The sequence below is a fragment of the Lotus japonicus genome, chromosome 1 (genome assembly GCF_012489685.1).
Source record: "Lotus japonicus ecotype B-129 chromosome 1, LjGifu_v1.2".
NCBI classification, from domain to species: Eukaryota; Viridiplantae; Streptophyta; class Magnoliopsida; order Fabales; family Fabaceae; genus Lotus; species Lotus japonicus.
Window position 1 is genome coordinate 91,756,989 of NC_080041.1, and position 23,055 is coordinate 91,780,043.

Below are 23,055 nucleotides of genomic sequence, written 5' to 3' on the forward strand. Positions count from 1 at the left end.
AATAATATTGCATATGACGTACAGTAAGTTAAATAGGGGCATTGTTGTGTTTTCAAGTAAATTCTCACGTCCCCTCCGTTTTCTTTGCATCTTTGAGAAGAAAAAAAAACTGTCATGTACTGTATTTGTCAGTTTTCATGCCTTTTTACCTTCTCATGGGTTATCCAAACACATAGCAATTGAGTTTTCCAGCTATTTTCCAACCCACCCCCTTTCCTTCCTGGCAAAATCACCCTAAACAAACACAGTAAAAGAAAACAATCAGGATGAGTTTGAAATTATGGGCCTAATGAACTCCAAGTTGCTATGTCCCATATCCTATATCCCACATGGTGCACAATCCTCCAAATCCTTGAAATAATGGGCCTAGTGAACTCAAGTTTATACAAAAAAATAATATCCTAATGTATAATTTTGATTTACACCCAGCATTATGATTCTAAATTACATAATCCTCTTTAACAAAAAATAATAATTTACAGTCTCAATAATCACGTGGAATATCCAGAACCACAAAGAACTCTTTAAACACCATTATCTCATCCACATTGCCTGGTTGGTACTTGAAACCACCAGATTTTCCACCATGTTGAAGCTGCCAAGTGACTACTGACTCATTTTGGAACCAAACAATAACTTACCTCCTTTCTCTGATTACTTCTCATCCTCTCTCTCTCTCTCTCTCTCTCTCTCTCTAAAATTTCATATTGGAAATGGCATTAACACTACCACAGCTTATCCCTTCACCTCCATCATCTTCCACTCTATCTCACAAACCCTGCCAAAACCCCACCAGACTCTCCATAAACCCTAACTTCCCATCCTCCTCAACAACTCATGTCCTCCACCACCACCGCCGCCGCCGCGGCGGCAACCTCACGTGCTCGGCTTCGTCTTTCTCGGAGAAGCATCACACCGACTCCCCGAGGTCCGACGACGTGGTGGAGCTTCCTCTGTTTCCACTCCCTTTGGTGCTCTTCCCCGGCGCCATCCTCCCTCTCCAGATCTTCGAGTTCCGCTACCGCATCATGATGCACACACTCCTCCACACCGATCTCCGCTTCGGCGTCATCTACACCGACGCCGTCACCGGCACCGCCGAGGTCGGCTGCGTCGGCGAGGTCATCAAGCACGAGCGTCTCGTCGATGACCGATTCTTCCTGATCTGTAAAGGCCAGGAACGTTTCCGCGTGACGAAGCTCGTCCGGACCAAACCCTACCTGGTCGCTCAGGTCACATGGCTCGAGGATAGACCTTCACCCGACGCGGACCTTGACCTGGATGGGTTAGCGAGCGAGGTGGAGACGTATATGAAGGATGTGATTCGGTTATCGAATCGGTTGGGTGGGAAACCAGAGAAGGAGGTTGGGGATTTGAGGAGGAACTTGTTCCCGACGCCATTTTCGTTCTTCGTTGGAAGCACGTTTGAAGGCGCGCCGAGAGAGCAACAGGCTCTGCTTGAATTGGAGGATACTGCAGCGAGATTGGTGAGGGAGAAGGAGACATTGAAGAACACGCTTAACTATCTCTCTGCTGCTTCTGCTGTGAATGATGTTTTCCCTTCTTCTTCTTCATCTTCTTCCTCTTCCTCTTCTTCTCCGTCTTGATTGGAGAATGGAATGGAATAGTGTGGTTAACGATTGTATACTGTAGTTACCCAACTGGATACTTGAATCATGTTTAGCTACTTTCATATGCTTGATCATGTCCTCTAGTTTTATTTTTGGGTGCATTTTATATACAATGATACATTATAGCAATACAATTTGCCGATACAACAAGTAACGATTGCTTCGCCTTCACTCATTCTCTTGCATTTTCTTGCCTGAACTCTTAGTGCTGTAACTGTGTTTTGCTGCATTGAACTCCTCCATTTTGTTATTGTGAACTGCTGTAATGGTGTTTGCTTTTTGCATGGAATCAGGAAACATTGAACTCCTCCAGTTGGGAATATATGTAGTGATTGAGATTTGAGAATGTAAAGTAGTTGCTTTATGCAATGGATCTTATGAGTCAAATCAATTTATCAAGTTGTACAGGCTAGGATTCCATGTTCCACCTAACCAGTTTTGAATCAGCTTTGCTGAAATCATTTATTCTGTTTGACATCAGTTGCATATTCTGTTTTAGAAGAACATTGCACACCAGAATTTATATTTCCTCTACTAAGGCAAGTCCTGTGTTGATGATGTTTGTAGCCAGTATAAATGGGATTACTCCTTATAACTAAGTAGATAAATTATTTTAGAATGCTGATTTTTTTTGAATGTGCATTATTCGTTTCAATACAGGAACCAAATCCTTTGGGATGAGAAAGAAAACATATTTTGCTCAATGTCACCGGCTGATTGAAATCAGTGTTAAACAATGGAATGAATTATCATCGGGCCGAAGCCTATGCTAGTATGCTACTCTAGTTCCGTGGATTTCTGTCATTGTTTACCTGATTTTCTTCCCCTCTGGTTTGTATTCTTCACCTATTTATCATACAAGGCTGCTAATTGCGGTTAATAATTGAAATGAACTCGATCATTCATCCCTTCTTCACCTATCTTACAAACCACAGCACAGAATTTACAAATGTGAGCTAAAATGGAACATGTTAACTGAATTTATGAACTGACATGAGCAACTACTGCATAACTAACCAACTAACTGGAAATAAAACAGAGCGCGGTCTAATGACGGACTCGAGACGGTTTCTGTAGGCATTATCTGGAATGTCATGTCTTTATCTCAATTTAATCGAACATAATACAATACGTAACTTTTTGTTTTGTTTGAAGCTCTGGAAAGATAAATTAAGAATCTGAAACCTCAGAAACTGCAAAGAGTTTTACATGTTCAATGAAAACGGAATGAATCTGGATGATCAGTTTCAACCCAAACATTATCATGAAAATCAAAAGCTAAATGAGCAATAAAATCATTCACAACATTAGTTGTTCTTCTGCAGTGGATAATGTTGCAATACTTAAAATAAGACCAAACAACTTTGCAATCACTTATTAGCATGTCCCGGTAATTGTTGTGAGATGCCTTTCTAAGCCAAGTTTGATGAAGAATACGACAATCAGTCTCTATTTCCACCTCTTGGAAGCCAAGATCGCGAGCCAGAAGTATGAACCATTTGAGACCCAGATCTTTCAGCTATGGAAGCTTCAAAAACTGCCGTTAAGAATTTTGAGCCAGCTACCAATGTATTAACGTTCCCATCTCGGAATATAGAACCTAAGCCAGTACCCACATTTTCTCTTACAGAAGCATCTACATTGGCCTTGATATAGCCATTCCTCGACGGCAACCAGTGTGCAGGGGAGAGTTCTGCTGTTGAGGCTGTTGGACAGGTGTGTCCTACAACAGCACCATGGATGCAGAATTGACGTGGTGAAGTTCATTCATCTTCCAAGAATCAAAGACTCAAGCATTTCCGCACTTCCATATTGCCATTGCCAAGGGAAATAACATATTTAGTCTCATCAGGTAGCACTGAAATCATATCAGTTAACCAATCTTTGAAGGAAATATCACACCCTTGTTGAATGTGGATCCCAAGCTGCGACAGACAGACCCTTGCTCAATGATTCTAGGCTGAAACCCAAGAGATGCTTCAGATAAACTTCTATTTGAATAATATATTGCCTTATACACTCCAGAAATGAGTGATTCTGGTTTTGTATCTAATCTCTACCACTGCTTAGCCAACAAAGCTTTATTGAAAGATTGGAAGCTCCTAAAGCCAAGTTCGCCCTGCGATTTTTTTCTAAGTAACCAAGCCAATGAAGCTTCTTTTTGTCTGCATCTCCTCCCCACACAATACAAAACTTAAGTAGGACAATTGTTTTACTTTCTAAAAATAAATAAGAAATCCAAATAAGACAAGAATAGAACATCATAAAATGGTAATTAAAAATTCGTACCATATCATGTAAAATAGTTTCATACATATAATTTTCCATTACAAGAATTGTCTTCATGAGACAACACGATATAACTATATGGGAAAAGGGAGGAATACATACCAAAACATAAATGTATTCTCCCTGGCATTACATTCGGATTATTCGTGTATTCTCTACCCTATCAATTTCCCTACACAATCCAATATAATTTGTTTCCTTTCTAACCATAGTTGGCTTCTAGAAATAGAATGGCTCAGTAATACAAACATAATACCAACAGTCCACAAGACTTCACAACACAAATGGATTATATAAAACATAATATCCTCATTGAGATTTCCAACCTCTGGGCTGATGGAAAGGGTCTTTGCTATCAGATGCCATTGTGATCGTCCCATTTGCAACTTTCTGAAAGTATACACACAATCAGTTAGAATAAACAGCAGCTAGCAACAAATTAATCAGCTTAAAATTGTTGATCTGAAAACTCATGCATAATTAAACATATGTGGCGCACCATTAGACCATTAATTGATAACAAGAATCAGTAAGAGGCAGTTCATACGAACCTTAAGACATTGACCCCTTCTTGTATCACAAACAGGATAATCTTGAGGGCAACAGCTGCGCTTGTCCTTACAACACACAGCAGAAGTTAATCCACAGCATTTCCACTTTAAACATATTACTCCAAGAAGGCTCTTAGCACAACAACATGTTTCCCCTGCTGAACAGTAAGTAAATAGATTACACTTTGTGGGATTTGGGGGCGATGGGGAGGGAGGATTAGGGCTCGTCTTGGTTGGATATGAAGCTAACATGTTGATTCCACATAGCCCTGCAGAATTCTCAGTGTTTCGTTGCATGTAAATGTAACCGTTCATTCCCCAACGAGTTCCCCATGAGTTCTTCAAAATCCAATAATCTACTCCATTTTCAGAACCATATCCTACAATCAACACGGCATGATCCAAAGAAGTTGAACATGGTCCGGTGAAGATACCCTAATGCAGAAGTAAGATCATCAACCTTTATTTGGTGAAAAAATGGTACTCATATCGGATAGTGGAACAAACCTTTGAGTATAACTGAAAAGCCCTTTCACTACCACATATGCCTACACTGACAGGCTGGGATGCAACAACCTTTAGTAGCTTTTTCTCATCATTTGAGGGAACGTCAATATAACCGTCAATTGTAACAACGCGTCTTTTTAACTGTAGATTAGATGTAGAAAAAAGGTGAAAATTCTACAGATCAACAAAAAAGTAGAAACAAGACCACATATTTTACAAGCATAACTATTTAATATTTTGGAAGTGGAGTGATAAAAGACAAGCAAAGACCTTGTTTTTATTGCACGGCCGTTGATGAGCTTGATATGGATAATCTTCCTCAGTATCAATCCCTTGGTTATCAATAACAAATTGGTATGCATAGTCCATGAGTCCTCCATTACAACCGTCATTATAGCTTGTATCACAATCTACTAGTTCTTGTTCTGAAAGACTTAGAAGAGAACCTGTGACAATCTTATTTATACCTTCAATAGCGCCGGTAGCTGAGAAGGACCAACAAGCACCTATACACAATGTTTAAAATCTACAGTTATTACTGAATTATACCATTACATATCACAGTGTGATAATTAGAAGTCTACATAACTGTAATTACCACAATTATTTCAACCAAGATTTGAAATAATTTTATCTTTGACAAGAACATACTTGAAAAGCTAGAGTTAATAGTATCATAAAACAATCAAAAGCATGAGAGTTGTCGAGGTGGTTAAACAATCAATAATCAAGAGAAATTGCTGGAAATTACTAATATGTTATTTAGTTTTTATTGAATAAAATGTTAGTTATATATTTCGACACATGTTTATTAGGTGGAAAATTTGATTATTACTTTATTAGGATCTTTTCTTATAAGTATATGTTTATACAATGTAATAAAGGTCTACATTTGTAAACACCCTACATATCTCCTACATAAGAGGATTAGATGAGTTACTATAAGTCATCAATCCTTTTCATTTCAAGCATTGTCAATTCAGTTTGATTAATTTTCCTTCACTTATATTCTTTATATGCTTTCATTTACTTTTAACCTTAATATCTTCTTATTATTGCATTTTACTTAATCATTGCACTAGTATTCATAGAAGTGATTTCCTTCTCCCAACTGAGATCCAAAATCAAAAGGAAAAATTGGACAAAAATTTCCAACAAACATTAACCTAATTCCAAGACTACAGAATCAGCTAACAAGACCATAGTAGCTTGTCATATTAGAGGTGAACTAAATCTCCCTCTAGCTCCCTATAAATATTTAATATTTGTCATTTTTGCATATAAACTATAGATATTTAATTGAAAGACTATCAAATCAAATATCAATATTAAAAAAGTTATTTTTTATAGAGAAAAAGGTAATGAGTAGAAAGCAAGTACCACAGCTTCCTTGGTCTTTGACAGCAGTAACAGCACCACTCTTTCTCCAATCAATCTCAGAAGGAACCTCGTTGTACTCATCAACATAATCATAGCCTTGTTGATTCTGGGCATGTTTGAATCTAAGCAGTGAAGTGGGAAGGCCAAGACGAGTGGCTTTGAACTCATGGTGGGTGAGATCAGCGAAAGTGTTTAGCGAAAGGGTGAAACTGGAGTTCCCAATTTGATTATGTTGGACCACAAAGGCATAGTTATCCTCAAACACTCTGAACCTGTGGTGTTTCTCTTGTTCAGAAGAGTATGTTTTGCCATGTTCCTTACACCAGGTTTCGAAGAGTTCAGAGGTGTCGGAAGAAGCAGAGGAGGACAAGAAGGACGAGAAAACGAAAAGGAGAATGAGAAGGAGAAAGTGTGGAAAGGAACAACACACACGAGTCATGGTTTTGTGGAGATAGCGGAGTTTTGGGTTGGGTTCCTTAAAAATAAAATAGTGTGATTAGAGGCGTGCTTGAACTTGAACTAGTTCCCCATTTTATATGGATCTCTACAACCCAGCTAATCCTAACAAGAAACCATGTAATAAATGTGGGTTTACTCTAGGATCCAGTTGTTCCACGACATCTCATATCACATGTTTTTTTTATCTCTCCATAATATAAGAGGTTGTCTAAATGACCCATGATAATGTTTGGGTTAAATAACTCATTATCCAATCACATTGAAGATAAGTGAGTTAGAATTTCTATATTTTATTTATTAATTTATTTCTAACTAATTTATCTCTAATGTGATTGGATGATAAGTTATTTAACCCAAACTTTATCATGAGTCATTTAGACAACCCTTATAATGAATTATTGATTTTGATCCCTCAATTCATTTTGTGGCCGTTACAATGCCCACAAAAATTAATGGAGAGGGTAAAATCAATATTCCCTTTCGTTCCAAAATAACTGACACTATTTTTAGTTAAATTTTGTTCATAAATAAGAGAGATAAAAGATATATTAGGAAGTTACATAGTAATTTTAATAAAACAAGAACATTAATTGCTATTTCTTAATACTTGTGCAACAACCTTAAAGTGTCAGTTATATAGGAACGGAAGGAGTAATAAGCTATTTTAGGATTAGAATCAATGAAAAAATTAGCGGAGGACAAAAATCAACGATTCATTGTTTTAAAGAGACCAAAAACATATTTAACTCAAAGTTTACTTATATTTTGCGCACAACTTATCTATCGCCAACCGAAATGACTAATTCTCTTGTAGGTGCTCACATTGTCGCATCAAGCGGCAACTGGCCATGAAATGCGCACCATTTACATAGACAAATATCAAACTCGCGACCTCATGATCAAGGGACAAGGTGAGCTACCCACCACGTTAGAACATGTGGTTAAAAAAAGTTTACCTATTGATGTACAATGATTGTGTGTATTACTCCCTCTATTTCAAAACGATTGTTCTTTTAGTTTATCACATGTTTTATAAAATGATTTTTGTTTTAAAGATGCAAGACTAATTATCACATTTTCTTCAATTTATGCCATCATTTATGTTATACCTCTCACATATTACCTCATATTTGGCTGTAAGTGGATAAAACTCTAGAGGATCATCACATTGGACTAACAAGATCAAACTACAAGTGGATTGGACACCACATCTTTCACCAGAAATCTCAAGGCATTGAGTGTATGAGGTATCTCACTTATAAAGTGCTCATTAAGGCTTTGGGTGAAAGATGTGGTGTCCAATCCACTTGTGATTTTCTCAGGTTAGCCCAATGTGATGATCCCCTAGAATTTTATCCTCTTGTGGGCCGTCAGTGGTATCCGAGGTGATGGTTAATGTGATAATGGTTAGTGGTGACTAGGCGGGGCATGTCCAGTTGCTGGAGCTCCAACGACGGTGCAACTATTTGGAGGTTTTCCGCTTGAGATAGACTAACACTTGAGGGGGAGATTGTTAGGATGTCAAGTGTGTGTAAGAAATCCCACATTGGATGATTAGAGAAGTAATGATCACTTTATAAGTGAGATGACTCATACACTCAATGTCTTAAGGTTTTGACTGAAAGATATAGTGTTCAATCCACTTATGGTTTGCTCTTGTTAGCCTAATGTGATGATCCTCAGGTTGAAAAATGTCATTATTGAAAGTGATTCATGACTCACACTTGGATAGGTGAAGAAACGAAATAATGAATATATTAAATGTGATTGCCTATATTTAGAAAGAAATACATTGTGTTGATGTTGTTCATGTGATTAAGGAATGTAATCAATTTGCTGATATTTTAGGCCAAACAAAGTGTTAATAAGGAGGTTGATTTGTAGCTATTTTGTGGTGATGCCTGATTTGTCGAGATTTGTATTGCTTTCTTTAGAAGGTTTCTAAAGCTTTCAATTAATATATTGATGAGATAGACATACAATTGTTTCTGAACAGGTGAGTGAGGTAAAAAGCAAAATATCATGTAAGAATTCTATGCATATATTATTCTTATAATGAGATGTTTTCTGTATTTTGTGAACATAGATGGAATGAACACTTACAATTCTTGAGTATTGACCTCCTTGAAAAACAATACCAAAGAGGGTATGCAAATGGCGATCAATTTGGATAATCTCGTACCTGTGTCCCATTTGGTACTTGTGATGTCTCCAACGTTTCTGTTTTTTCCTTTTTACTATTCACTGATTCCCAAGTCCTTCCCTTCAAACACCTGGGATTGTTTCTTCCCAAGTATGAATGAAACCTTAGTTGCTAATTTTCATGTGCACAGTTTTGAAACCCCCGTAGGACTTATCTTCAACCGTTTCCTCATAGTGACACCATCCAATAGTAAATGACTATGTATCAAAATCCAAACTATTATGGCAAAAACAATGTATAGAGACCCTGTTTTTCTCTTCCTCTGTTTTTATGACTCTGCATTCATCTCACCCATCCCAAAAAATTGTTTCTAAAAAGAAAATTCAGCAAAACAAGAATTTTGTTTGCTTCCACCTAGCTGGTATATATGCGAACAAAAGCAGAAGCCAAGTGTGTATAAGAGAATTGAACAGTGAGGCTCATAGTGGACACGATCTGTCTGGTTCATCATGCCAAGTAGCAGAGTAACACCCGCCGCGGGCCACGTTTCAGGTTCATTTATTTGGCAGCATAAATAAATAGCTAGCCCCCATCCAAATGCCCAAATTAACCAGTCGCGACGATGCTGAAATCGAACATGGAGATTGAGGCGAGAAAGAAGTTGAAGAAGACGGCTCAAGCGAGCTCCAGAAAGGGTTGCATGAGAGGTAAAGGAGGCCCTGAGAACGCGAGCTGCACCTACAAGGGTGTGAGACAGAGGACTTGGGGAAAATGGGTTGCTGAAATCCGTGAACCCAATCGCGGTGCACGCCTCTGGCTCGGAACATTTGAGACTTCTCATGATGCCGCCTTAGCCTATGATGCGGCCGCGCGTAAGCTTTATGGCTCAGATGCCAAGCTCAATCTACCAGAGCTAAGGAAATCATCTTCTCAGCATTGTCCACCATTTTCATCTGGGAGTACTCAGATGGAAAACCAGCCTCAAATTCTTCATCATTATCACAACATGGACATGGCCACATGTTCTGGTATCAATGCTAATCCAACAGTTTCCATGGTCTCTTCTCAGCAAGTTGGAGCTGGACCAATATACACTGACTCCATCGTGTCTCTTCCCTCGGATACCATGCCCATGCCTCATGAAATTGAAACATCCTATGCAAATGTGATGGAGAAAATGCCTCATGAAATGGAAACATCCTATGCAAATGTGATGGAGAAAGTGCCTCATGAAATGGAAAAATCCTATGCAAATGTGATGGAGAAAGAGGAGCAGTCCTATCCTGTTTTTGATAATTCAATGCCAATGAATGAGGACTTGCCAGTTTTTGATGATTCCATATGGGAAGAAGCTGCCATGTCCCTAGATTTTCCTATGATTAATCCAGAGGCTTCAACGGGGAACTTGGCAGATGATAGTGCCTGGGATCCTCTACAGACTCCATGGTACATGTAATATGATCCTCCACCATCCAAGTATACCTCAGCATCACTTTTCCTGTGAATTCTCATGCCGTCTGGGTTAATGCTTTGGAATTCGCTATTGTGTGTGTGTGTGTCTATATATATATATGTGTGTGTGTGTATCAAGTATGTCTATATAATTATATATAGAGCATAAGAGTACTTAGGAGAGGATAGAGGTATAGATATATAATATAGTGTTTACCTTAAGGTTGTCGAAGGCCATGATGCTATGGTTATTTAGGAACTTCTAGTGGTTCTTCTCTTACAGTAAATATTACATGACATAGTTAAGGGATGGGGTGAATGGTTAAGGAGTGGGTCTCTCAGTCAATTATAAATAGTTCAGGTTTGCTTTTGTGCAGCTTGTGTTTCATATGTGAATAAATTATGTACTTGTACATATTATATATGATATAAATAATATAATAATATAGTATAGTGTGTATCATTGAGGTAGTTTTTATCCTGTTTGATATTTGGGATATTTGATCATCTTCAGAATTCTCATGAGTTGATCCCATTAGTCATTTAATGGGGTCAGTTGTTAATTTTCTTTTCTTTTCCATACGGTAGAGATTCCCTTCAAAGTTTGTAGATTCTAGATGTCCATCATTCCCAGTTTGAGGTTTGTACTACTCTTATGATTTAAGTGTAAGGTTACCAAATAGGTTACTATTAACAAGATTACAGCAAAAGTTCTTGCAGATAGGTTAAGGAAAGTGATTGGAAAATCATAGACGAAAATCAGTTTTCTTTGGTACGGGAGGAACATGTGAGATGGGGTAGCAGGTAGCTAGTGATGGCAAATGAGGAAGTAGACAATGATAAGAATAAGAAAAAAGTTTGTTGTACTTTCAAATTGATTTTGGAAAAGCATAAGTTGGTTGCACTTACAGAATGAGCTTCTGTAAAAAATGGATTAGTTGGATTAAGTGTTGCCTGGAATCTAATTTGGTGTCTTTCCAGTTAATGAAAATCCAATTGAGAAATTCAAAGTGCCAAAGGGATTGAGGCAAGGTGGCTGAAGGGCAGGTATGACTGTTGAGCCAAGCAGTAAAACTAAAAAGTGTGAAACTAGAGTACAGAAAATTCTCACATGCAGTTCATTGTTGGGGATATGTCAGGCAATATATGTATGATAAAGAGCATTTTGAGATGTTTTGCAATTACCTAAGGGTTAATAGTGAATATTTTTTCAAGAGCAAGCTTGTTGGAATAGTCATTTAAGAGTTTGAACTTTGAACTGAGAAGATACAAAAGCATTCAGAATTGCAAAACTACGTGAATGCCTTTTGTCTTGAGTATTCAGGTTGGGGAAAACTCAAGAAGGGTATCTATCTGTATGGACCACAGTCATTTTTAAACTCCAGTTGACAAATTGGGAAAGGAAGAATTGGGATAAAATGGTGGAGAGGACTGTCATCTGATACCATACTATGATTGGGAGAAAATGAAAAATGTGATGCAGTACTGATTCACTCTGTGCATCTTATATACAATGTAACATGTGAACCTGACTTAAAACAGAATCTAACTGAATAACTACAAAAAGGGAAACTAACTATGAATAACATAACTGTCATAATCAAAACTTAAGCATAACTTAGCTATCTAACAAAAACAAGAAACTGATTAAACATCATTTAACAGGTATGGCACTTCAAATATGTAACTTGTAGACTTTCATGATTATGCAATCTCAAGGAATACTAGACTATATAAGAACAAACGTGCAAGGAACATAGTCACTTACAATTAGTCACATCCATTTAACAAATTTCACCAAACACAGCATATTGAGTACTTGATTAAGCAAAAAAGCAGATAACAAAAATCATTGTTTATAGTTCCCCCATCTCACCCTCACCAATAACCCGCCTAAAACTCACAACCACCCCCAGTCGGGGCACGCACTCACATACCTTTCCTTTTCCGAATGCCTTGGGAAGACTCCGGCAATTCAAATTCAAACTCATGGACAACAGGAGCATCAAGAGCCTCTTCTCCACCCGCGGCCACCACCAAGTTACGAAGCTTAGTAGCTGCCTTCTTGTCCCAAATCCTCTCAAGGTAGATAGCCTTCTGCTTACAGTAATCCATCAAGACCTTATCACGATCCTCCTCGCGAATCCACTTCACCATATGCTGATCCCGGGCAATCAAACCAAAACACTCAACAGCCTTCACATAACCCTCATCCCCCTTATCAAGGTAACTACAATTCTTCTTCTGCGCTTCACGCATGTAAAGATCATAAGCAGCAACCTCAACTTCACCTCTCGTCGGAGACTCATAATCAGCCATAGGACTAAACCGATTGCGCAGCACTTCAAGCTCAGCTTCCATCTCATCCTCCAGCAGAGAAATTCGCCGTTTCAACCGGCTAATCTCCGCCTCAAACTCGCCCTGAATACTCTTCTGACGAGTTGTGTAATCAGTTACCTGGTTATTGGCCATCCTAACAGCAGCAACGTCAGGTATGGAGAGATAATCACCGCCCTGCTTCTCCAGCTTCCTCTGCGTATACATAGCGCCGAGCTTGGCGCGGCCAGCATCAGTTTTGAGCCATGCAACGAAGTTGATGAGATTGGGGATCGTGGCTGAATCAGGGGAGGACCAGAAAGTTGGCACAGCAAGGCTGAGAATGCGTGCAAGCTCTTGATTGTCTTTGATCGACGATAACATCTTGATTGGCTTCAGAAAGTGGTGAACCAGATAGTAGTTTTGGATGAGATTGTGAACTGTAAACATAGACGCAGGTAAGCCGCATTGCACGAGAAGTTGAGTAGCCTCGGTTAGCTTAGCTTGTTCCTCAGCATAAGGAACAACATCCAAATCCTGGAGATTAGCACCGTCGATGTCGCCATTGTTACCACCGGTGCTGGACATGATGGAGGTGACCTGTGAAAAGAGGGCAGAAACGAAGGTGATAGATGGAGAGTGAAATCATGAAGAACGAGAATGAGCGGGGTTATATAACAGAGTGACGAGTTACTTGAAACGTTTGGAGTTCCCACCGCAAGCATTAAGTAGGGTCAAGACCCAAGAGTAATGAAATGACTCTCCCACTTCACATTGTGTTTCTGCAGAAAATGAAACCTTTCACATTTTATCTAGATGAACGTGTTTTTCGTTAATTTCATTATGAGAATTGGGAAAGTCAGGAAACAATTATTTTTTTGGGGGAGTTCATTATTATTGTTGACAGCAATAACTAATTTCTTTGTCAGGGATGCTCATACTAAGCGGTTGACCATAATATGTATTTCATTCACATGGGTGATGATCAAACCCATGACCTTATGGTTAAAAAATAAAGAAGATGATGAAGATCATAGGGAGGAGATGAAGATGATATATTTTTGGGTTTTAAATTTTTTATTAAAAAAATAAATAAAAATAACACTTGGCCTCATTAATCTCATGTGGCATTGCCACATGGGCCACCGGAGCTCCGGTGTTGACCCAGAGCTCCGGAGGGATGAAAACCGAACATTTTGGCAAAGGTTAGGGACTAAAGCCCACCTTTTCTCCGGCGAGGGACGAAAACCAAAATATGGTAAAGGTTAGGGACCAAAAACTTATTTAAGCCAAAGAAGAATGGCGGTGATGGTTTTGTACGTGAAGGAAGGAGGTTTGCGCAGGTAATGGAGGAGTTATGAAGGATCGCAATTTGTGTTGTGGTGGTTAACAAAATGATGTTATGATCCGATGAAGAAGATGGGGACATATGCCTAATTTCATCCCTCATTTATGTCCCTTTTTTTTCTCTAGTGCATTACTTTATCACATCTTTCACTTACTTCACCTCATTTCTCAATCACTTCCCTTTTAAGTACCAAACCATCATTTTTCTTGATATCACATGCCACGGCATTCATACGACAGTGTAACATATTTGAAACGAGAGAGACACTACTACACTAGGTTGTTTGAACCAGAACAACTAAGTCCTTACTAGTTGCACTGAATTATTCTACCGAAATGCAGCAAGAGATACTTCTTTTGGGTGGCTCCAGTGTCTATTGTGCAACCATATAGAATCAGCCTCCACAGCATATCCATCTTGAATACGATTCCAACCAAAACGGGCATGAGTTCTGTTCTTTATCTCAAGAATCCCATGCCCGAAACTGGCTTCACGGAACGCAGAGTATCTTGGCTGGGGCTCAGTCATACTGCAGCATTGAAACACAACATAATAATAACACTATGCAGTTTGAACAAGTAACAGCAAGAAAATAAAGTCATAGAGATCAATTTTACAGCTAGCTAATATACTCACGCAGTTGCCAATCCTTCTAAATTTCCTCCATCTCCAATCGTTATGTAAACTGGGGCAGATTGGTCATTGATGGGTAAGCAAATTCCATTTACAATATTATATCCAATGTTTGATACACGTTCCTGCACAAGACTTTTCACTTCAGTAGCTTATAGAGTCCTAAAATTGAATGGAAAACATGATTCAATATTAAGAATAAAAGAACCACTATATTTTCACAAAGATCCCGTAGATTCAGTGAATACAAGTGCTTGGGATATAACAAATAAAATGTAAAGGACAATGAGGAAGTGATAACTTACAGATCTTTCATAAGCATGGACATGACCAGAAAATACAACATCAACTTTATACTCCACAAACCACTTCTCATACATTACTCTAACCGTCTCCCCTTCCATATAGTGAGCCTTGTAACTATTATATATTGGACAATGAATGAGAACTATAAGCCATGGTGTCTCTGTCCTGTTCACCTTGGGCAGCTCCTTCTCAAGCCATTTATACTGAGGAGTGTATTTACCTTTGAGGAAAAAGAAAAATGAAAATCTGCATCTTCACAAATCAAGAGGGCAACTAACTTTGAATAACATAACTGACATAACCAGACTTAACCATAAGTTGGCTATCTAACAAAAAACAAGAAACTGATTAAATATCAGTTAATAGATATCTCACTGCACAACTCACATATGTAAAAGATACTAGCAAGTTTTGAAAAACAAAACGAAAAATAGTACCATATGCTGAGTAAGAAGACATAACAATGACGTATGCTGAAGCTCTCTTGATAGAGTACCACAATGGAGATGTACTATTTGATGCTTTGTAGGGTACATGGTAACGAGAAGTGTAAGGCTTGAATGGTCTAGTTTCACCCTGCAGTATAAAAACCCTTGTTTTAAATAAAATTATTGAAGCTTTTGCATAAAAAGTAGAAGTTCTAGCACAAAACTAAAGTGTATAAACATCACAAAAAGAAACCTTCTATATAAATAAAGCAATTCCAATAACAAGTAATGGAAACTCCAATTTAACACAACTTATAAAGTGCTCAAGTATTTAAGACATACAAGTTCTGGAGCAAAATCAAGTTCATGATTCCCTGCAGTCCATATCCAAGGCTGATAGGCAGCAACTCTCTCAATGAATCTTCCCCAAGTATCCCATCTGTTGTTGTCATGAAATGGATGGTCATCTGCATAAGAGAGATCCCCTACATACAGTATTGTCTGGCCTTTCACTGGGCTTAGTTCATAATGGGTAAGAGTGGTGTTGGAATTATAAGTTTGGCCTAGATCCCCTGCTAATTGATAATATGGCTGAAAGGGTAAGATTCCTATATATCTGACAAAAAAATTCAATTTCTGTAAACTAGTGCAGTTTCATGATCTTGCTATCTCAAGGAATACTAGACTACATTAGACCAAATGAGTAAGGAAAATAGTGTATGTTTGGAAATTTTAAAGCCAAAATCAATTCTAGATTGAAGCTTATGTGAGTAACTTCTAGTAACGGGGGCACTATGAGGAAAAGGAAGCTAATCCAAACATACAACAAGTCAATTAGTCACATCAAATTAACATATTTGACTGCCACAACATGTCAGGTTGGTTAAGCAAAGAAGTAGATAACAAAATTCATTGCAGGAGAAAGAGCTAATTACCAATTAGACCAAATGTGTAAGGAACATCTGGGCCAACAGTGGGAGGAGTTTTGAACCAGAACTGGCGAGTGGTATTCCCTATTCCAACCTCATAGTAGTATTTGGTGTCAAACTGTGCATTTGAATTGAGAACAGGTTAAGATAATTTGTTACCAAAATAGCTGGTAATTTAAAAAGTGAGACTGAGGGAAAGTGCTCCACAGCACCTCCAAATTCTGAATAGTGCAGTGATGAATGTAACCAGAGGTGTAGTTGAAGTATTTGTAGGTAAGGAAAAACCCATCAGCTTGCCACTTGAAATCACTACTGTTTTCGGCCCAATAAATCACGGTACTTGAACCAGGTTCATCAGGGGTAATCCAAGAGATGATCACAGCCTTCCCCACATGATCTCCTTGTGTTATGTGCACCTTTCCAAACCCACATCCTTAACAGAAATTAGGAAACAAATTCTAACAACAGCTGAGAAAAGCAGCATATATAAAGTGTAGACAGATTGAACTTGGTTACTTATCCTCTCTCTATAATACCTGCTGAGGAGCATTGTAACCAGGAGGCACACGAAACACGTCACTGTTTAATGGCATGTCCAACGATAAATAATCATTTCTAAGAAAAGTGCTGGTTTTTCCACCCATGCAGAAACATATCTCACTAATAAAAACCAAGGCTGGAAGTAGAAGAAGAGCATAGCCATGCCAGATGAATCCCATCTCTTTTCTGTTGATTCCAATCTCAGTTTAGCACTAGCTAGTTAGATACAATTGCATACTCATAGATCATAGTCCTGTGGATAGATTTTTTTTAGCAGGACAGATTGGCGTGGCAATAGTAGGAATATTCATAGAGTTGGTTCGAATATGCTAGTGCCACGCAGCAACCAATAAAAAAAGTAGGGACGAGAAGAAGAGAGGACTCAGCTGGGAAACGCTAGTTAGCAAACACGTGCCACGGGTCAAAGATGTGATGAGAGGCTCAAACCTCAGTCAAACTTAGATCAATCATCGAATACTATTATGCCTTTCCACCAAAGTATTGCAAGATAGAGAAGGTTCTGCTGGGCATCACGCATGTAAAGATTGTAAGCAGCAAGCTCAACTTGAGCTCGCGTAAGCCCAGCTTTCATCTCATCCTCCAACCACACGAATTTGCCGTCTCAACTCACACTTCCCAACCTCCCAGGCTATAAGATAATCAATATGGAACCTCTAAAATCAGAGTAAAATCACAACTATATGTAAAAACTGAGGACTCAAGAATAAACACCGTAAGATTATTACAACACATACACTTCACTCCCAACCACCGTCACCAACATTCTACAAAGCAAAAAATTAACTACATCTCACAATAGTACAATGCTCTAAAAGAAGAGCATAAGAAGAAGAAAAAAACACAAATAAGTTTGAGATCTATATATAGCCTTGGGATCACCCACGCTTCACCATTCTAAGCAACGTTGGACTACTCCCAGATGTTTTCCTTTACCACTTTCTTCCTTCAATACCATTAACAACATGAGAGTTTTACATTGCAATCAACCTCATCAACTTTATGAGCAAGTTTTGATGAATTTGGAGATGAAAATCTCATCCCTTTTCTGCAAAATCTTGGACTGTAGGGAATGTGAAGTATTGCCATTGAAATATTCAAGGGCCAATTTAGCCACAGACAGGATACAATTTCTTTAATAAATAGAAACTAAACAAGAATCCAACTGGGATTTTTGGAAGAAAAAAAAAGTGATCATGAGAAAACTGAATTCGAAGAGGAAAAAAAAAAGACCTCAGGCAAGACTAGTAGATCTCAAGGGATGACTCTATGGTTTGCTTGTCCAGGGTTCCGTCAGACCAGGATAAAGACGATTGCAAAATGGTGTTTCGATGTCATTAAACAATCGCAACAAACCGACACATGGGGAGGAGTGGGACGCTGGCAATGGGTGTTTGTCGGGGGTTGAGTTTACACTTTACAGTGATAGCCGGAGCCCGGAGGGATGAGGGTTCGGAGATGAGATGGTGGCCGATGAGGGACAACATGAAGAGAGCTTGTAGTGGTACCATATGGGAGTAAGAGGAGGTTGCGGTGGGGCACAACGGCTTTGAAGATTCCGGCAACTGCAGGTGACCAGATTGTGAGCAAGAAGACAGTGACACATTCATAATTACCGTTTACTTAATGGATAAATTTGCAATATTGTGCTTATACACCGATGCAGCGATGCTCAACATGGTAGACTCTGGCACCGTAGCCTTCACCTATTGAATGGAAAGAACAATAGTAAGCACCTATTGAACAAAGAAAGAACAAAACCCATATTTGAATGAAAATCATGATAAAATGGTAAGAATAAAAGACCACTATCATAATACATTGCACAAAGATTCGGTAGATGCAGTGAATACACTTGCTTGGGATATAACAAATAAAATGTAAAGGACAACAAGAAAATGATAACTTACCGATCTCTCATAAGCATGGACATGACCAGCAAATACAACACCCACTTTACACTCCACAAACCACTTCTCATACATTACTCTGACTGTCCCCCCTTCCATATAGTGAGCCATGTAACTGTTATATGCTGGGCAATGGTACCAGAACAACAAGCTATAGTGTCTCTGTTCTGTTCACCTTGCGCAGCTCCTTTTCAAGCCATTTATATTGACGAGTGTATTTACTTTGAGATAAAAATGAAAATCTGTATCTTCACAAATCAACATAAATACTGTGTAGACAGCTTCTGTGATTTTGAGTTGTGCATATAGCATGTTTCCGTACATAACACTGACCAAAGCAACTAATTCAAGTGTATTTATAATATTAAAGATATTCTTAGAATTTGGGTTACTCCCATGCTAATAAGAATGTGATGGAGATTGGAGGAAAGAACATGAATGAACAAGATGATGGAGATAAGAGTAGGGATGATTTAGGGAAGAGAAGAATTATGATAGAGAGGATTGTCATCTGATACCATATTATGATTGGGAGAAAATGCAAAATGTGCTGCAATACTGATTCACTTTTTGTGCATCTTATATACAATGTAATGAAACTGACTTAAAACAGAATCTCACTAAAAGCAACTGACTATGAGAATGTTTTGGTTACATCTAATATACAATGTAATGAAACTGACTTAGAACAGAATCCCAGTATCCCACTAATGTTTTGGTTACACATGAGATGAAATGAAAGTAAAAGCACATTTAGTTAATCCAAGAGCCAAGTTCCATTCAGTAAAAACACACTTTTTCCATCGAAACAGTTTTTCAGCCTTAGTAACTCATGCTAACTGATGAAAATGTTAAAACAAACACACTCTATGAATAACATAACTGACATAACTTGAACTAAACCACAAATTAGCTATCTTACAAAATAAGAAACTGATTAAACATCCCTAAACAGATATCGCAGATATCGCACTTCAAATATGTAACTTGTGCGCTTTCATGATTATGCTATCTCTAGGAACACTACCTACTAGACTATGTAAGACCAAATGTGCAAGGAACATAGTCAATCCCAATTAGTCCACCTACAATTAACAAATTTCACAACCACAGCATGTTGAGTACTTGATTATCTCACCCTCACCAATGACCCGCCTCGAACTCAGACCTGACTATGTTGATCATCCGGGCTGCCACCCTGCGTCCCGCCTGCATTAAGAGCCTCTTCTCCACCCGACACCAAGCTACGAAGCTTATCAGCTTGCTTCGTCTCTCCAATGCGCTTAAGATAGAGCGCCTTCCGCTTACCATAATCCATCAAGACCTTCTTGCGGTCCCCCTCATTAATCCAGTTTTCCATATGCTGCCCACGGGCAATGCAACCAAATAGCTCAAGAGACTTGGCATAACCCTCAACACCCCTAGCAATGCAGCTAAGATTCTTCTTCGGCGCATCGCGCAAATACAGATCATAAGCAGCAACCTCAACCTGAGCTTGCGTCGGAGGCTCATAATAAGCCATAGGCCAAAACTGAGAATCCCGAACGCAACCCTTCAAGCTCAGCTTTCATCTCATCCTCCAATACTCGAATTTTCCGTCTCAGCTCACTCGTCTCAGCTTCAAACTTATCGCGAAGCCTCTTCTGAGAGGCTGTGTAATCAGTTAGCTGCATCCGAACAACAACAGCAACGTCGGTTGATGACATAGAACCACCACCACCACCGCCGCCGCCACAACCACCCTTGAGGTCCCGACTCTTCTGCTGAGCGTTGAGCTTGGCTCGGCCAGCATCAGTTTCAAAGCCATGTTACAAATTTGATGAGATTAGGGAACGTAGCCAAATCAGGGGCGTACCAGTACCTAGGCGCAGCGAGGAGCAGAGTGTGCGCTAGCTCTAGATTGTCTTGGATCGATGACAAGGGTTTGATTAGGTTGAGAAATTGGTCAACCTCGTAGCCATGGTCGTTGAGATTGTGAACGGTGAACATTGATGCAGGGAAGCCGCGGTGGACGAGAAGTTGGGTAGCCTCAGTCAGCTTAGCCTGTTGCTCGGCGGCAGTAAGAACAGCCGGAATTGGGCGATTAGGGCCGTCGCCGTCGCCGTCGCCATTGTTGCCACCGGTGCCATGCATGATGACCTGGGAAAAGGGGGAGAAACGAGAGTGCACTGCAGAGTGAGGACTGAGGAGTTGAAGTGTTTGGATTGCCAAGAAATTGAAAGGGGAGAAAAAAAATCTAGTGCGGCCACGTTACAATTTTGTTGGCAAACATGCAAGGAAAATGGACAAAGCTATAACAAAAAAAAAATTATCCTCATTACTTTAATCCTCTTTAGCTAGCTTAATTAGGACTTAGGACTTGGGAGGAATTTGTAGATGAATTTATGTTAACTTATTACAAAGGTCGGCGACGGGAGCGTCTTATCTTGTAAGTTCACTAAGCAAGATGTGTAGAACTTGGAGTATGATGTATCTACTAAATGAGTTGTGTTCAATTAATTTAGAGTAAAGAGGAGGTTGATGTAGAGAATAGCCGAATGCAAGAATAAAAATCCAACCACTTTGCACCAAAGTGCCTAATTAAAGGGCACTATCCAAAAGACAACCATAACTCTGAGAATGAAGTACTCCCTCCGGTCCTATTTATAAGTATGAAAGAGAAGAAAAATCTTGGTCCTTTTTATAAGAACCAAATGAAAGTTTGAGCTATATTAATTATTTTTTTCCAATGATGCCCTTATTAATTCTAACTTGTAAAATGTGTCTCATTAATTATTCTCTCTCTTTCTCACTTTCCAACATTAATAACAAAGGGTAATTTTGGAAGTTTATTTTGATTCAAGACATATTTAATGCATTTTACCTAGTTTAACTACATTTCTTAAACTATGTGAATTTTTTTTTTGTTGCTTATAAATATGACCGGAGGGAGTATCATTAAGCAATCATTAAATTAGTTATAACCTCTTAATATCTACACTAGCTTATAACTTATTTGACTAGCTTAAAGTTTATTTGACTAGCTTAAAAACTCTTCAAAAGTGTTTGGTGAAGGAGCTTATTTTAGTATCTAAAAGCTTTAAGCTATAAGCTATCTCAGGTAGTTTATAGCTTAAAGCTTATAACTTATTAAATTTATTCTCATTTTTATCTTTATTATTTTATATAAATTCTACTATTACCCTTTTATATTCATAAAAACACTAAACATATTTTCCCCTCACACTTACGTATGCAGCTTCCGCCACCATTCCCGCCACACCGCTGCACACCACAAGTATTATAAATATTATATTAATAAAAATAAATAAAAATTAATATTATATTTTTAAGATGATAAATAGCTGGAGCTAATAAAAATATTTAAAGTGATAATAATTTTAATATTAATATCATATTGGTATTAATGTGAAAATAAAGTAATGTTAAATATAAAAATAATTATACAAGTTTGTCCTTTTATGTCATTTTACAATTTCAGCTTGTTTAACAACTAGTTTTAACAAACACTTTTGTTTCAATCACGTAGTTTTTCAGCTTTTAGCTAGCTTATCAGCTTTCAGCTATCAGCTAGCTTATAAGCTTTCAGCTAGCTTTTCAGTTTTCAGCTAGCTTTTCAGCTAAACATGCCAAACATAGCCTAAATATCCCCAATAATAATAAAATAACCCCCAAGATATATAAGGAAATGTAAATACAAACATAGAACTTATAAGAAGCAAGTAAAAACAAGATGGAGATCGAAATGGTCATAGAGACACAAAAAATGGAGTTAAATTGTGTCTCGAAAGTCGAAACAATTCACAAACTTTTAGTTTTTTTTTTGTTACAAGAGGAAAGGATCACAAACAAACTTTTACTCCCTCCGTTCCAGAAAGTTTGTAGTTTAAGGTTGTGGCACAAAGAGTAAGAAAACAATTATTGATAGCACAATTTGACTAGATTGCCCTTATTTAATTTTACTAGTATGATGTGCAACTATTAAATTATACTTAGATAGAGAAGAATGTAATTAATAGAGAAGAGTTGTGGTTGGTTAATATGAAAGGTGATAAGTGAGAGAAAATGTATTAAATGAGGGTAGAGGTGGAAAAAATTAGCAAAAAATGCATTGGTTTTCTAAAACAACAAACATTTTGGGATATTGAGAAATGGTGCAAAACAACAAACTTTCTTGAACGGATGGAGTATTTAGGTAGACGTTGTTGATTAAAA

General features: G+C 38.2%; 5 protein-coding genes across 5 annotated transcripts; 2 read left to right on the top strand and 3 right to left on the bottom strand.

The window, feature by feature from the left end:
* The first annotated feature begins 559 nt into the window (after nt 1-559).
* Nucleotides 560-1,802, top strand: LOC130727773 (uncharacterized). The gene has a single exon (XM_057579016.1). The coding sequence runs from the start codon at nt 714-716 to the stop codon at nt 1,605-1,607; it is 894 nt and encodes a 297-aa protein (XP_057434999.1). The 5' UTR covers nt 560-713; the 3' UTR covers nt 1,608-1,802.
* A 2,101-nt stretch (nt 1,803-3,903) lies between these two features.
* On the bottom strand, nt 3,904-6,884 carry LOC130727772 (cysteine proteinase COT44). The gene is made up of 5 exons (XM_057579015.1): nt 6,359-6,884; nt 5,249-5,484; nt 4,979-5,119; nt 4,472-4,906; nt 3,904-4,310 (listed from the first exon to the last, which is right to left on the bottom strand). Exons 1-5 carry the CDS (start codon nt 6,795-6,797, stop codon nt 4,230-4,232), a joined length of 1,332 nt encoding a protein of 443 aa, XP_057434998.1. The 5' UTR covers nt 6,798-6,884; the 3' UTR covers nt 3,904-4,229.
* A 1,929-nt stretch (nt 6,885-8,813) lies between these two features.
* Nucleotides 8,814-10,918, top strand: LOC130732222 (dehydration-responsive element-binding protein 2A-like). Its single transcript, XM_057584324.1, has one exon. The coding sequence runs from the start codon at nt 9,583-9,585 to the stop codon at nt 10,414-10,416; it is 834 nt and encodes a 277-aa protein (XP_057440307.1). The 5' UTR covers nt 8,814-9,582; the 3' UTR covers nt 10,417-10,918.
* A 1,193-nt stretch (nt 10,919-12,111) lies between these two features.
* Nucleotides 12,112-13,727, bottom strand: LOC130727774 (uncharacterized). The gene is made up of 2 exons (XM_057579017.1): nt 13,423-13,727; nt 12,112-13,328 (listed from the first exon to the last, which is right to left on the bottom strand). Exon 2 carries the CDS (start codon nt 13,314-13,316, stop codon nt 12,342-12,344), a length of 975 nt encoding a protein of 324 aa, XP_057435000.1. The 5' UTR covers nt 13,317-13,328; nt 13,423-13,727; the 3' UTR covers nt 12,112-12,341.
* An 82-nt stretch (nt 13,728-13,809) lies between these two features.
* Nucleotides 13,810-21,322, bottom strand: LOC130727775 (purple acid phosphatase 2-like). Its single transcript, XM_057579018.1, has 9 exons — nt 18,841-21,322; nt 16,909-18,636; nt 16,585-16,788; nt 16,379-16,490; nt 15,786-16,015; nt 15,453-15,591; nt 15,015-15,235; nt 14,713-14,834; nt 13,810-14,605 (listed from the first exon to the last, which is right to left on the bottom strand). The coding sequence occupies exons 2-9, from the start codon at nt 17,089-17,091 to the stop codon at nt 14,404-14,406; spliced, it is 1,413 nt and encodes a 470-aa protein (XP_057435001.1). The 5' UTR covers nt 17,092-18,636; nt 18,841-21,322; the 3' UTR covers nt 13,810-14,403.
* Between the last annotated feature and the right edge of the window lie 1,733 nt (nt 21,323-23,055).